Source organism: Halichoeres trimaculatus, unplaced genomic scaffold (genome assembly GCF_033239565.1).
Source record: "Halichoeres trimaculatus isolate MK-OKI-2021-1 unplaced genomic scaffold, fHalTri1.1 fHalTri1_scaffold_4, whole genome shotgun sequence".
In the NCBI taxonomy this organism is placed as follows: domain Eukaryota; kingdom Metazoa; phylum Chordata; class Actinopteri; order Labriformes; family Labridae; genus Halichoeres; species Halichoeres trimaculatus.
The window spans coordinates 10,643,823-10,660,420 of record NW_027437182.1 but is presented as its reverse complement, the minus strand read 5'-3'; the positions used below and the strand labels follow the sequence as shown (position 1 = coordinate 10,660,420).

Genomic DNA, 16,598 nt, shown 5'->3' with positions numbered 1-16,598 from the left:
ATGGACACCAAAACTTTTTGTGGCTTCAGCAATATTTTTACTACTTTTTCTCCTGTGTTTGTCTGGAGATCCTACATGTAACCATGGCTGCATTGTTTACATGTGAAATTAGCTGTTAGCAGCCTGTAGCATGTCAATGCTAACTAGTGTAAGGCTTGATGATTTTCCTCGGGGTGAGGAGAAGGAGGTGAGGACGAACGTGCTGGTTCTCAAGTGTGAGCTGGGAGGTGACGACGTGGACCTGTCCTTCCATCCATTGGTGTTGAGAACGATCTATCTCCGGTGGGATGGACAAGCTAGCCGTGCTAACCCAGCGGCATCATGCTGTTCACGGATGTGGCTGACGGAGCTGACATCAGACGCCGGCGCCACATTGGAGGAGCTTCGCCTGCTGTGAGCAGACAGGATCCAGGAGACAGAGACTGAACAGACTGCTGGAGAGTGTCAGTCCTGGACCCTGTGGAGGTGGAGACTGGCTGGGCTGGAGAGTGGTGGACTGGCTGTCGTCATCTATTTTCTTGTGGACCTTTTTGCACTTTCTGTACACTTTCTTACTTTTGTTTTCTGAAATGCTGCTGTGACTCCTGAATTTCCCCTTGGGGATGAATAAAGTATTTTCTATTCTATTCTATTCTATTCTATTCTATTCTATTCTATTCTATTCTATTCTATTCTATTCGTGCCAGAACCCAACCCAGCAGCAACTTTTTCTCATGTCAACCAAGTAGTGATTATTGTTACTTGTGGGGAGCACACTGCCATTCACATCTGCTTTATTAATAAGTCTTCTTGGACCTTTGATGATGGCTGACACTCAGAGCTCAGAGCATGAATCAATTTCTACAATAAAAAGTATGATGCATATTTACAGGCTTTGCTGAATTGTGCAATATGTGTACACTGGATTCCTATGAGTTAATTGCACTGATATCTCACATTTAGCTCTACCAACAGGGAGTGTTTCACATAATAAAAACTTGGAAATTGAATGTTACAGTTTTACTTTTAACGACAGTGTAAAAGCTATTTGTTCAGGAATATCTCATCTACTTTTTCCAGACCATGTTTCAGATATATCCTGATGATTCATGTATCTGTCAGCACAGGATGTGTCTGATTGTGTGTTTTAGAGAGTAAGAGTGTGTGCTGATTTAACAGGTTTGAGGAGCTTGAAAAGTATCTTAATCAAAAGAAAAACTTTGGTATTCACTGAGCTATTTTGGGATGTTTTTAAAGAGATTACCTCTAAAACCTACTTTTTTCCATCTGAGCTGAGCTACACATTAAGATCTTTCTGGGTGCACTAAGTTCAAACTCACAACTATACAGTACAGTACATTCGTACAGGGTTGAGAAAATGCAGTAATGTTTGTCTTTTAATAATCTCACGGAGGAATAAATGCACACATCCTCCTCTGTGTACCTGCGCCATTTATAGCTCTGGCTGTCGGCTATTTGTGTCCTTAATCCCTGAACTATTTATACACCACGTCTCTGAACATAAATACACACATTCATTTTACTACCAAATGTACAGTGTCTCAAGATATCTATCTCCTCACCTCAAACAGAAGCCTGCAACATAGATTGCAGCATTGAACATACGCCTGTTTTAACAATCCTCAGAGTCACTTGAGTCATCGAACTCTAATTAAGCTCTGTTGAATGAGAACACTTAGGAGTTTTTAGCTTAAAACACCAAAACTTGTTTGATGAAATTTTCTGTTCAAATTTGTCCCATCAAAGTAAGTCGTGTGATTTATTTAATTTCTTCTGAATGAACAAATGAAGAATTATGTTGCTTGAATTGTTGTTAATTGGCTGAACAAAGGTGAAGTGGTCAGGGCCTCACAGCAAGAAAGTTTGTTTCTGGTATGTTGCCAACTGCGTTTATACATTAGATGAAGACATTTCACCTTTTAGGCAGAGGGCTTAAATGTCATCTTTTTTTCTATTTTTTTTTTATAAAGACAGGACTGGCCAGAATCAAATAGCTTGGGAAGAAAAATAACATTCTGTTTTATTTTCAAAGCTTTAATGACCAACAGGAGTTCTGTGTTTTGCTAATAAATTTTAAATAAACCAACAGATAACTCAGAACAACCAAACAAAATGAAAAACAAGTGTGCTTCCCTGGAGAAAACAATGACGATGAACCACAGAGATAACTTTGTAGTCCTCATGACCTACCCACGTTTAGTCAAGGCCCCCCGAGGGATATTAAACAAGGCAGTGATAGTTCACTTGACTGCTCTCAAAGGCTTCTCTTTACTTCCTCTCTCCAAGGTCATTATGTGGCAGCACGGACAGCGCAGGTCAAGCGCCTGTCAGCCCCTCAACAAAAACAGCTCATGTTCCCCAACAATCAGGGGCTTGTTGGAGGTTTCCAGCTCCGCCATGACAGAGTGAGGAGTCGGTGAAACTGAATCCTTCTGCCTGTCTCTCCTTCCCTCAACACGTATCTATGTCCTTTCCTTCCCGTCTTATCACAGTAAAAAGTTCTCTCATATCTGGTTTTCTGCAGGAGAGCAGGTGAAACTCAACAAATCTGTTATTTTTGCTGTTCATGGTTACAAGCTGAGACATTTCAAATCCTGTTTCATACTGTATTTTTAATCTAAACCTGCTCCACCCTTTGTTAGCCTATCTGTTATTTTCAAAGCCATTTTCGGACTTATTCTCTTCTTCACTCTTTCCTTTATTTTCAAAGCCCATTACAGCCTATTACACCCTGGACTCAAGAGGCTTAACAAGGATCCTTTAGCAGAGAGCGCCCTCAGGCCCCAGAGGGAGTGGTCGTCCTCGGTTACAGCGTCTGGTCACAAGAAGGAGCCCCTCTGGCTTTGAACCAAAGGGATTTAAACACTGGGACAGGACACACCCATGCCTGATACATCCATCAATCTGGCTTTAAGACTATTAAGACTATAAGCACGTCTACCTAAATTACTAGTAAGGGTTTGACTGTATTTGTAAACTTAAACTTCCGTTTTATGCCACTGTGTACTTCTTTCCCCCTTTATATTCTTCTACATTATCAAAAACCTACAGATGCTTCTAATGTTGATACAAATAAACAAGAAAGTCAATCTTGGAAGATAAAAAATGCTGCTTGAGATAAAGTGTGTAGCTGTATTAGTCAAGAACAGTAATCAGTGCCCTCAGCATCAAAAAACCTTGCGAAACATTATTTGTATAGAAACAAAGAAACACTAAAAATCTTGACAAAGTTGAGTCACAAAACTATCTGTACTGACATCATGAGAGTCATAGAAATAGAAAATGATGAAAAACAATCTGCATATCAATCCTGTCCTAATCAGAAATACTTGAGATATGTGAAGATGAAACATGTTTTGGTTATTGTTTCTTTGATACACAATTCAGCATAGACATACTGGAATATTAATGACAACCAAATAGAATAAAAAAACAAACAAGAAGGAGGTGTGAAAAACACAGGGTGCTTGGAAAACAAATTGGTGTGGGAAAAGGACGGAGAATTGAGGGAAATAAAACAAAGTTTGTAGTGCTCTGATCATCTGCCCCAGACTACAGATGAAAATCAGCCAATTTAGCTAAACCAGCATATTTACAGAAATGTTTGTCTCTGCAGAGCCATTTTTTTCTGCTATATCTAGACTATGCAAATGCACAGGGCCCCCAAGCCACCAGGGGACCCCAAGGCTGCCTCATCTGAGGAGCCACAAATTAAGATTTAAAAGTGGTTGGTATGGCACTGTTTTTAATGCATCTGGACTGGAGATGTGAAGACAAACTATCTTCATGCTTTGAAAAAACTATTCAGTGTAACAAACTTTGTGTCGTCACACACTGATACTCTGTACTGGGCTCTTTTCTCCATTTTTAGTTTGCTAAAGAGCACTACCATGTGGAGAACAGGAGTCATTACAACTCTATCAGAGAAATTCAGATGGCGCCACAGAAATATTGATAGGGTGACACCTGGAGGATTTGTAACGTCATTACAGTTCAGATAACTTGGCACAAGCCTCATTGCAAAATTAGCATATTCCCAATGTCCACCTTGATAATTAATATTAAAAGAATAATTTTGACCCAATATCATGACATCAGCTTACATAAACAAAGTCTGAACAATAGAAATTTGATTCTTCGTGAATATTAAACTGAAAAAACAATTCAAGAGCAAAAGTAATGAAACAGCTGGAAGTAAGTTTTATTTATTTAAAAACTATAAAAATTAAACCTTTGATCTGTGGTGAGGTGAGCTTAAGTTAATGAGACAGCTGTCTTATCTATCTTAGCTTTAAAGGACATGAATAATAATGTGTTAAACTACTAAACTTCTCTGTACAGGGTGTAGTGGGATGGTGTTTTCCACTTAGCGCTCATCCTTTGTGTTTAGCTTAAATTCAGTTGTTTTTGTTGAGTTATTATTTTTCTTTTCTTTTTCTTTTTTGTTTTAATCAAACAATTAGTTTACTTATTTATTTTTTACAATAAATGTGCCTTAAAGTCCATGAGTCCATGACTTTAGAGTTTGGGATTGGGAAAATTTTACCATAACTTCAAACCACACAATTAAAACGTTATAGTATAGAATAGAAAAGAATAGAATAAAATTAGAATCAAAGCTGTTACAAAAAGTTGTTATAACATTATTTGTTCTACGTATACTCTTTGCACACCACAAGTTTTTTCTAAATGAACTTCACTGATAAAATGTTAAAAAGGGTAACTTATTTTTTTTTTATTTTATTCTATTTGATTTCTTTCTTTATTTATTCATTCATTCATTTTTTTTATTTGTCAATCCCACAGCTCCACCAGTAGGGTATCTACTTGTTGCAAAGAGAGGAGAAGGAGGCTAGTCAATATATTTATACGCAGTCAGTGGTGTTAAATTGCAGTCTTGGCTGTATAACATTTCTGATTGTGGTCCAGTGTGTGTGGAGTTCTGTCTTAGCTGTGTGTCAAAGCATGACGTTCCTGATTTGAGAGTGTCCTTGTGTTGCTGCCTCAGTTTAATGATCCATTGATTAAAGGTCAGCCGGGCTGTTGCTTCAAACAATCACATTGTGACCTGGAAAAAACATGATGAAACAGCAGATCATCTCAGGGCAGTATCTGTCCTGTGTGTTTGTGCTGAAGTCTGCAAGCAGAGGAGTTTAAGAAGTCACTGGGACTCCACATTTTTGGAAAAGCTTCTGAAAATCAAACTTCAAAAATGCTCTAAACTGGACAAGAAAGATTAAAAGTAGATATTATTTCAGGTTTTATCCCAAAGGTGACACTTTATTTTCTGTTTAAGTCTCTTTTTGTACAACGGGGACAATGCTGATCACGTGACTTAATGATTGCGTTAATGAATCCACAGAGGATGCATGCTGAGGAGCTGATCAATAAAAAGCAACTCAACACATCCAAGACCCAACACAGCAGCTCAAAAAATGAAGAAAAGTGAAGTCACTCTGACAGAGAAAACATTTTATAGCTTTAAATATGTTCAAAAACAACCAAAGTCAACTCTTTTAAAAAAACATCTCAACCAATGAGAGCTCAGGAGTAGCCAACAGAACCAATCACATCCCATGAGCACCTCTGTGAGCCAATCAGAACCACAGACCCTGATAGATGTCAGCTTGTGCTGATTAGATGTTTGGAAGGACACAATCACCTGAAGATATTTTTTGAAGAATAAGCATTTTGAGGCAACAAGAGAGAAGTAGAAATAAATAAGTGGAAAGAGTGAAGAAGATCTAAATTAAGACAAAGCTGAAGAAAGCAGGAAAGTTTTGTTGGAGAAAGAAGAGTGTTCTGACCAACAGGGGAATCCAGATAAGGATTTAAAAGAGGAATATAGAAAATAAAAAGTAGCGTTGGTAAAGATGAAGTTCAGTGAACGAAGAGTGCCATTGCTGTCTGTCAGAGAAAACATAGAGATGGAGTTGTTCTCTTCAGAGGAGCCCTGCATGGTCATAACAACACTGGAGAAGGAAGAAGAAAGCAGCTATGTCCAGGTGGGTCTCACATTTAAAGACTAATCCATGTTTAGCTGCAGAAGTTCTTAGACTTTTACAGTATTTGTGTGTTTACTAACAGCCTTGTTAAAACCCCAAAATAAGATCACAAGCTGAATATCTGCTCAGAAACATGTGATCTTTGAGAGAGTTTGTGTCATGAACTGTGGATCATCAGTGTTTTTAACTCTGAGTCAATAGAGATAAGATACCGCCTTTTGTTGAATCTCTTAGTTAATCACGGGACTCTTCCACTGCAGACACACTGAACTGATTTTGTTCCTGAAACTAAGTTTGTGGCTGTACTTTAGGATTTGAATACCTATGACCACAATGCCACCAACAGATTTCTTACCTCTAGAGCTCTGGCTACAAACTGAGACATTTGATGATAAATGTATCAACAGTAGACAGGAAGAAGAAAGAAAATGATTTATTTAAGAGATTTCAAGCCAGAAAAGTAGGACACCACTTTGACGTCTGAATGCGAGATATATCAAGAGATATGACCTTGCTTGACTTTTGAAGGTATGCTGTGTTAATCTGGATGTTGAGAGCAGATCTTTTATTAAGTCATTTAAGCTGCACTGTGGGGTGTCCATGGATTGTACTTGACTTGATTTGATTTGATTTTGGTCATGTCAGCACACTTATACAATATCACACATTGTCAATAGATAATCACATTATACATGTCCGAAAGGGAAGACGGGAGAAGCAGAGCTTATCTAGTCCCGTCCCCATTTCCTCAATATTTAGTCTCCTCTTTTTCACATATCACCAGATTATCATGGATTTTGATTCCATTTATAGATGTATGACATAGTTCTCGACTGTCTTTTAGTGTCCATATTTGATCGTTAATGTCCATCACTTGTCTTACAACATCACTTCATTCACAGTCATTGTTTTGGAACATTTTGTCCTTCCTACTGTCTTACAGACCAAACAAACCCACATATTTACGTTTCAGCATTAACTTGACTATTCAGCACTAACTTGATCTGCACAGGTATTTAGTGCGACTGAGGTCCAGGAAATTTGGAGACAAAATGCACATTTCAACCAAAAGAATTAGGACCTTTAAGTTCTAAGAACTTCTCTTCAGGGACTAAAGTTCCAGTGACACAGAGAATGAGCCCAGAACAGTCACTTAAACAGCTCTTCATTTAAGCCTCTGCTGAACCAAAGAATTATCAACCAACTTTTCATCCAATCCCATCTTCCACCACTGATCCGGGCCCGGGTTGTGGGGCAGCAATGCCATTATGAAGTCAAATGGCCACTTCCCCCAGCTCCTCTGTGGAGATACCAAGGCATCCTCAGGCCAGACAGGAAATATAATCTCCTGTCTTGAGTCCACCCAGGGTTCTCCTTCCAGCTGGGCAGGCCCAAAACACCTTGAGTCCTATTCGCAATCTTGTCCTTTTGGTCAGTACCCACAGCTTGTGGACAAAGGTGAGGGTTGTAACGTAGATCGACCAGTAAATTGAGAGTCTTGCCTTCTGGCTCATCTCCCTCTTCACCATAAAAGACAGGTATAGCATCCCTATCACTGCCGATGCTGCTCTGATCTGTCTAGCAATCTCTTGCTCCATTTTTCCATCACTTGTGAACAATATCCTGAGATATCAAACTCCTCCACTTGGGGCAAAGACTCTCTCAACCAACTTTCATAATATATATCTTTCTCCTTTTCTTGAACTCAGAGAAACCTTGAGCATCCTCTGGTCCCCGGCAGTGGGGAGGAAGAGGAGGAGGACAAGGATCCAGAGATGCTTTTTGAGACCCCTCCCAGGCAGCAGCACCAGGCCAAGACCAGAACGCCTGCTGTGAAAGACACAACAAAGAGCCACTCACCTCTCCCAGGGTTCATGGAGGAAACTGAGATTGAAATGGAGGTAAGTGAATCTGCATAACAAAGGAAAGGAAGTTGTTTGATGAAATTGCGGATCACTTTACCCCTCCCCCACCCTTCTCTTTGCAGGTGTTTCCAACCCTCAAAGTGTCTGACAGGAGACTGGAGGTGATACGGTCCAGTGATTCTTCCACCTTGACCCCGGTATGTCACCTTAGTTTGCTGATCAGGAAATAAAAAAAATAAAACCTGATATTCAAGGATGATGAGCTTCAGAGGCTAAAACACTTTATCTTCTTTGTTTGCTTTGACTCTCCTGTTAATTAAAATTGTTTATTTTCTTAATCTTTTATCTATTGACTTATCAAGAGTGAAACTGACTTTGCTTTGTTCTGGTTCAAAAAGTCTTTTGTGTAAGAGGGTTTTCCCCTGAGTCTCCTGACATAAAATACTTTTAATTGATTTATTGAGAAGGTTCTTTCATAAAGAAATAATTTCCTCCACATCAAAAGCTCAAACTTTCCCGTTGGCCTCTGCTGGCTTGGGTGGTTCTTAGGTGGTATGATATATAGGAGGAAGCATGCTCTTTGGAAATAATGTGTCATAACTAAAGAACTAAAGCAAGCAGTCTTGTCAGGTAAGTAGAGTTACCCCGTTAAGTTTAAGTTTTTTTTAAATCAACCTTTGTTGAAAACTTTTTTTATAAATATTAAAATAATAATGATGAAAAGCCATATTTTTTTCTTTTCTTAAAAAAGGTACATTAGTCAGAGAGTTTACCTTGAACAGTATAAAAATCATTTTTTTTTCTGAATTCAGAATTCTCAAAAAACTGAGCCATATGTCATAAGGAGTTGATTTAGAGACAAACAAAAAAAAACAAAAACAAAAAAAATTGTCAAAAAATTACTTGGCCAACTATTTTAAGTGAGGGACAATATGAAATGTTCCTAAACTTTGCATTACGTAAGGGAAATTAATCACACAATACCCTGAAGAGTAAAAGATAAAGGCTGCCATAAAAATAGACTTCACTTTATATGATTTTGTCATATTTGAAGCAATTTAACCCTAAAATAATCTGAAGAAGAGGTTTAAAGAGTGAAAAGAAACGTATCTCAACATAAACCATGTCAGAATATCAGCAGTGTTCTCCCTATCTGTACGATGGAAGTAATGCTCAGTGTTAAGATTCAATAACTTCCCCTTTTTTTACTAAAAGAAACAAATATTCTTCTCTGTTTATAGTAAGCTGAGAGTGAAATTCATTAGTCCAGTTTGACTAGTTTTGTCTGATATTGTGGTTTGCGCTGCAGCAAAGTTTGAAGAAATCCCGTCGTCTCACGTGGAAGAGTCCGACCCCACAAAAGTTTGGACTTGTGGTCAAAGATGTGGTCTGTCTCCCCAAAGGACACTACCTGGAGCAGCTGGAGAGGTCAGAGATGTTATCAGGACTTTTCCACAGAGAATGATTTAAACTATTGACTGAACTGATTCAAAGTTTGCATGCTGATGGCTTTTTACCTGATTTGTATTTGAGTAATTCAATTTATAGTTTTACTTTTTCCACTGCTCTTCCATCTGTTGTCCATGATTAGTCTGCTTGGTACTAGAGTTATTCTGGGAACTTGCTTTGTATATTTAAAGTCCAGAGAGGAAGAATATTATATTGTATTATTTTGATATCATTCATGCTAATTTCCTCATACTTCTCTGTTGGTTCACTCTTTGGTCAGAGCGCCTCAAAATTTGGCCACATTTGCTGATTTCTTTCAGTCTGCTTTTTTGATTTGGACTGGCTGTCTTTGCTCTTTGAGTTGTCAGACTGCTGAGGAAACTTGTGTGTTACTTCTGGAGTAAAAAATTAATAAAACTTGAGATAATATGTATAAACAGCCAAATTTATAACTGTCAGTTGCATAACTAATTATTTAGAAACGCTTCAACAACCATCTATAGGAGAAGTTACTTACCCTTTGTTTCATCTAGACCTGTTGTCCCTCGGGGCAAAGAACGGGCAGCTCTGGTGGCCACAGGCATGACGGCTCGCATCACTGTTGATGGCAGCTGGTCTGCCAGACAGATGGAGAGCCGGCTGGTGATGCTTTTCCAGGGTCGGTTTGTGAAAAAAGCAGGACAAAGGTTTTCCTTCACGTATCTTCAGGTATATATCATCATAGCTGGGCTAACACGATGTGACAGATAGATACACAGTTTGAGAGTTGGATAGAAATCAAAGAGTTTCCTTCAGTTCCTAATGATGATTTTTGATGTCCAGTGTGTGCAGGGCTCCAAGGTCCTCTTCTTCCCAGACTCACCTGCAGACGGCTGGACTGGAGAGCAGGTACTGAGGACTGCTGGACACGGTGCTCTGTACATCCTGAGTCACCAGGACTACCCACAGGTAAAACAAAGCTGCTTTGTGGTAAACTTTTGGGCTTGTTTTTTCAATTTATATATTTTTCTCAGTTTGAGGAGTGGAGACTTCTGAGGCTATAAAACCCTTTCATTGTGCTTATATGCTTAGAGTAGATTGCCTTTCGATTTTATAAAACAGGCTTTAATGATGTTTTTCCCAACAGACTGAAACAGACAGCAGCCAGTTGTCTGTATCGAACAAGTAAGAGTATTTCAACATTTAGATATGTAAATGTTGAGTCGTATATCTCATAAACCTGGGTATTTTTTATTTTTTTGTAAGGAAGGATGACTTTTGTCCAGAGGAGACAACACTGGGCTGCCCAGAGAAAGACAGTCAGTCTGAAGAACAGGATCAAAATCAGCCTCATGTTTGCAGTCTCACAGAGGAGGTGAGTACACCTCCAGTTGAAAGGAAAGACAAAAGTATTAGCACTGTTCTTTTTTTTTTTTTTTTTAATTTCTCTGTGGTTTTTTAGGTCATGCTTGACCTGGAGACCATCCTCAAGCAGTTTCAGCAAGACACTGTGTTTCACGATGTAGAAACTCCCATCCAGGTGAGCAGGGGAGATGTGCTAAGTAGTGCCCTGAAGGTGGTAAGGAGTCCCGGCTTCTGCTTCAGGACAACACCCCTCGTCACTTTCAGTGGGGAGGAGACAGATGGTCATGAGGAACCTCTCAGAGATTTTTTCAGGTGCTAAATGTGAAACATCATAACCTATATTATGTTCCTATTCCTGAGGCCCTGGCTTTTAACAGTTTCTCTTTTAAACCTTTTTCAGACTTACTTGTCAATAAATCAGATAACCATTTCATGCTCAGTATGTCTTATTGGAGAGATGCGTTTATTTTCTTTACTTACAGATTGGCTTTACTGGAGCTACAGCAAACTTCTGTATTCGAGGGTTTCTCTGGGCGCTTGTTCCTGACCTATGACCTCTCAGCTCTTGAGGACAGGAAGTACTTTGAAGCAGGTGTTCTGATTGGCTGGTCTCTGGCTCAGGGCGGGCCTGGACCTTGTTGTCTACACCCTACTCTCTACCAGGTCAGGCTCCATATGCATCTCCAGCCATTAGCCATGAAAATGGACCATATGTACTAATGGTGAAAAAAAAAAAAAAAAATCAATTAGTGGCACACTTGAGCCAGGTTAACGCCCCAACAGAGCGTCACACTTAATGGAGGTAGACCCCACCGTTACAGGCATGAACAGCAGGAGTAACACATCTGTTTGGCTGTGTAAAGGATGGCAGACGTCTTGCTTAAACATTACCATCTAAGACCGTTCTTCTGACATATGATGTTCTATATCCACCTTGCTTTCATGAGTCATTTAGTTATTTGTCTGATTATTTGCAGCTGTGCATGTGGCTAATGCTATGACCCAATGTGTTGTTCCATAAGGGTACGTTAAGACTAATGGGCTTGTCTGTGTTTAGACTTGACATGCGTATAGGCCCAGGTGCATACTTGTCTTTGTTTGATATTTAGAATATAGAGACGATGCTGTCAGTGTCAACCGTGAACTGTATAATATATGGACATCGTCTCTGCTACATGACCTGTCTGTTGCTGATACAGAGTAATGAAGCCAACCATTTGCAGGGGCTGTTACATGGACTCAGCATGCCAGTAGAGTGTATTTAACTTGAGTACAAAGCAAAACAGCTGTTTCAAATTGTGCTTTTATCTTCTAATTGTGTTTGTGTTGTGTTTTGTCACAGATGATTTGTGGCCAGAGTCCTTCTTTAGAGGACTTTAGCTGGAGGGACATTGTTGATACTGAAACACAGATCAGACTGCAGCAGGTAGCTCAAACGCATACACACAAACACACATACAAAACACACACACAACTGACTTCTACTGATGTAATCTGTAATTTGCCATCATATGCAAAAAATAATGGCTCCTAGCTACTAACTTAAAAGGGCTGTGAGGAGTTTCACAGTGATCTTAAAAAAGTCTCCCCTCTAGATATATGCCTGATCGTAATCGACATTGTAAAATGAGTTTATCAGCGCCAATATAGGTTATTAAGAAATGCTTCTTTGTAGCTTTTTTGTGGCTTCACAATGGGGTCGAGCAGGAGTGGATTGATTTACGGCATGTCCAAGTCTCTATGACAACACCACCCCAGCTGAACAAGTTTATCAGTGAAAAGAGAGACCTGTGTTTTTCTCTGCTTGAAAACAATTTCTTGAATTAATTCTGTATTTATAGTGGACACTGGAGCCTAACTGTCAGAGAGAAAGTAGAGCGGTAACAGTAGAGACAGTAGAGCAGAAGAAAGCTAAACAGGAGTGCTAGAGCGAGAGCCAAAGGCTAATCCAGGGCCTAAATTGTTGGTAATAATGTCCATTCCAACCTACATGCAGCAGTTATTCTGGGGTGGTCTGTTCAAACTTGAGAGTCTATCAATAAAATGAAGAGTGAGGTTAAGGCCATGTCCATACATAGCCGGGTATTTAGGAAAATGCTCATATTTTTATATGTTTTCACTGTTGTCCACACGAAACCACAGTTTTACGTCACCAAAAATGATGTTTTCTAAAAACTCCAGCCAAAGTGAAGATTTTGGAAAACTCTGGTTTTATGGTTTTGTGTAGACGCTGGTAAACTGAGTTTTCAGTTCTTAAATGTCACAGCTGAATGACGGGGGCTCATTCTGGTTGGCTGACACGGGTTTTACGTCCAGAAAATACTGCCCATTATGGGTTTGGCATGCCTTGAGCAGCACTGGCTGATTTACCCGCTGCGTGTGGACGGAAGTATTTTTAAAAATGAACAAGGGGGGGATATTCATTTTTGAAAATACCCGGCTATGTGTGGACATGGGCTAAGTTAGCTCTGCTTGGTAGATGACTGGCAGTACACAGCTAACCAGGGTTCACGAACGTAACATATTACCGACACGTCTCACAGCATCGGGGAGTCAGTTGCGCTACATATGGACGGCTACTAAACTACTGTACGGACCGACAGTTCGCTTGTTGTCACGTTAGCCTACAGATACATGGTAGCACCGGGCTGCTAGTAGCACTACACTAAGCCGGCTACTGACGTGAGGTGAAAACTTACGTTTGCTTGTTTCACGCTTCAAACAACAGGGGCACATAACTGTACTGATAAATACCTTACCTCATCTCATTGTATCTGATAAAAAGTTGTCTTGAATAAAGAAAATTAGATCCAAAACAAACCAGAATTAAAAGTCAGGTTTTTATGACAGTGTGTGAGAGACTCCGGACCAGAAGGTGGCGAGGCAGCCCATTTAAAATGGATCCTCTTCGAAGCATCTGTAAGTCGTAAAAATGTTGGCAAAAACGTTGATTTAAAGAGTATTTAATTAATTGAAAATGATTTATCAATGCACCTTTTGAGAACACAAGCAAGCTTTCCACAACTGTGAATTATTTGCCTTCTATGGTCCAGTTAGTTGACACTTAAAAAGTTAAGTGACATACATGACTCTTCAAGATTTTCCTTCAAACTCACAAGAGCAATAAAACAAAAAGATAACTATTTTTGTTCAAAAGGCTTTAAATTGTTTCATGTCTATCAGCGAATGTGTCAGTGAATGCAAACTTGTTTAGCTCTACCAAAGGACATACCTAATTGAGTGCAGTCATTGTACTACGTGTCAACACATCAATAACTCCTTTCTGTTTCTTGTGTAGCTGCAGGGTTGCACATATGTGAAGCATCTGTCTGCCAGTCTGTGTGACGGGTTGAACAGCTCTGACGTGCCAATTGTTGATTCAGACACATCTGATGACGTGCAAGGCAACTATGGCTGCCTTGTGAAACATTACATCTACCACAGGTGTGACAACACCAGGAAACAAACACTCATCCAAAAGCATCTCTAAAAAAGTAATAAGGAAATTATGTTTAATCACTTGTGCTGTCCCTCAGGGTATCTCGTATGATCTCCCAGTTCACTGAGGGCCTGAACAGCTGTGATGGATTGTGGGACATCATACGGTCCCATTGGAAGGTGTTTGCGCCCGTGATGACGAGCATTCAGCAGCAGCAGCCTCTAACCCTCGAAGTGTTCAAAGAGCTTTTCAGTGTCTGCTACAGTCCTCTAGACAGCCCGCTGAGAGCAGCCGAGGAGGCAACAGCTGCACACTGGGAGACAGCACTCACCTTGATAAGAGGTGAGAGCAACCAGAGGTTAACAACAACAACAACATTAAAATGCTGAAGTGTTTCAGGGAACTGTGAGAATATTTGAACTAAAACTTATCCTTGTGCACCGTCAGATTGTGAGGCAGATTTTACCTTTGAAGAGCTCCTCGCCTTCATCACCGGAGCTGCTCAGCCGCCTCCTCTTGGCTTCTCCAGATTGATCTCCCTGCATTTTTTCTCCCAGGTAGAGCAGAATTTTTACAGATAAGCTTACAGCTGTCTGTGGCACACAGCTATCAATCAAAGAGACAATTTTCTTAAATTTACCAGACACAAATGTCCTTACTGTTTGTTCCAAAGGTTGAGAATAGTATAAAGATATTCAGTGATCAAAAATAACATCCTCTGACATTTTTGTCTGTCTTAAAACTGATTGTAATTTGACTTTTATTCACCCTGATGTCATTTTCTAGGATGACAGCAGTTTAAGTGTGCCTCAACCTTACGCCTCCGCCTCCACTCTGGAGCTCTTCCTGCCATTAGGAGTAGCTGGGGCTGCAGATGTGTTAATGCTGCTGAGTCGAGCTGTGAGTGAGGCCCAATGCATTTCACAGAACAAGGAGATTGAGGGAACGGCTGTGTGGACCTGATGACAAGCCTATAATGTTTACATCCTGCTGGAGTGTAAATGTTCCTGGACAATTTAACAGACAAGGAAAAGAACTTGCCAAAAATCTCAGGTGTCCTGATGAGTGAGCTCAGACCAGTGGATTCATTGTTTTTAAGCTTTACTCATGCAGATTCCTCAGGTTCAAGTGATCAACCTGTTTTAATGTTTTAATAGTTACACTTTGCTGGAAATAGAGACTTGGAGGCCATGCACACAGTGGACTGACTTTGTGATAACACTGAAACATTTATTAAATATTTAATGTATAGAGAAAAAATGTTCCAGACAATTTTCACAACATTGTATCACCCAATTTCTATCATTATATTAATCTATCAACAATAAATGATTGAACGTTTCATTTGCTCTGAAAAATAAAAAAGACTTCTTAAAGGTCACATATTATGCAAAAATCACTTTATTAAGTCTTTTAGTGAAATATGTGGGTCCTTGGCTTTCCCCCCAGCCCACAAAATGTGATATTTAATAACAAAACCTGTACTTAGTAGTGCTTGTGAATGTAAAATCCTGACCTAAAACGAGCTGTTTGGAGTTTCCAGGATTTGCCGACGTCAGCGATTCCCTTTTTGGACCAATCAGGAGCAAGTCTGACCTGATTGGTCCACTGGAGCAGATACCCCCAAACCCCCATCCCTGCCCACTCCCCTCCCCACTGCTGGAGAGAAATCTCACCAGCAGCGGGGAGGAGAATGCCAAAGTTGAAGAGCCATCACTGCTCTGTTTTAGGCTGTGAACAGCCACATAGTTCCATGCACAAGCTTCTCATCTCGGAAGAAGACAAGACTAAGTGGCTAGAGTTCATTTATCAAGGAAATGTGCCAGCTACACTCAGTAAAACGGTGCATGTGTGTGCTAGTCACTTCATGGCCGACTGCTTTTCCAACTTTGGACAGAACAACAGAGGACTAGTGAATAGACTGGTCCTGAATCTTGGCACATTACCAATCATCCGCTAACAAACCTCGTACCCTGGAAATGTGAGTATTTTAAATGCTGTGTGCTGTGGAGCAGATGGAAGAGCTTTTCCTCAGTGTCCCCCCTGTCTCTGTGTTGGCTTCAGGATGCTAACTTTAGCTGCGGTTAGCCTGTTGTTTAAGCCTGTAATGTTACGGTAAACGAGCTTCGCTGTTTTCTAAACATTGTGCACTCGAAGCTTGTGGCCCCACTTTCAGTGACCCGAAAGAACAGGACGGTATCAGCGGTGACTCATTTACATATGAAGGTCACGCCCACTAAGTCAGGCCGTTCTGAACAGAGGGGCTATGAGAGCCTGGAAACAATGCTGCTGTGCTTGATTTATTGGCTTTTTGGACCAAAACATGTTACTACCATTTTATGAAGACATCAATGATCCGTATTAAACTGCAGAAAAGAAGCACAATATGGGACCTTTAAAGGCTTTTTTTTTAACACAAGACAAAGAATACAAACTAACATTGAAGCATCGCTTTATTCAATTTACAAAATTAACATGAAACAATAGTTTTCTGTT

General features: G+C 40.0%; 1 protein-coding gene across 1 annotated transcript; it reads left to right on the top strand.

Moving 5' to 3' along the window:
- Window positions 1–5,593: 5,593 nt before the first annotated feature.
- On the top strand, window positions 5,594–15,448 carry LOC141789177 (uncharacterized). Its single transcript, XM_074668512.1, has 15 exons — window positions 5,594–6,005; window positions 7,715–7,906; window positions 7,993–8,067; window positions 9,180–9,298; window positions 9,853–10,027; window positions 10,142–10,267; window positions 10,446–10,483; window positions 10,565–10,673; window positions 10,761–10,975; window positions 11,146–11,326; window positions 12,006–12,089; window positions 13,962–14,107; window positions 14,200–14,444; window positions 14,550–14,659; window positions 14,889–15,448. Exons 1-15 carry the CDS (start codon window positions 5,874–5,876, stop codon window positions 15,063–15,065), a joined length of 2,124 nt encoding a protein of 707 aa, XP_074524613.1. The 5' UTR covers window positions 5,594–5,873; the 3' UTR covers window positions 15,066–15,448.
- Window positions 15,449–16,598: the final 1,150 nt, after the last annotated feature.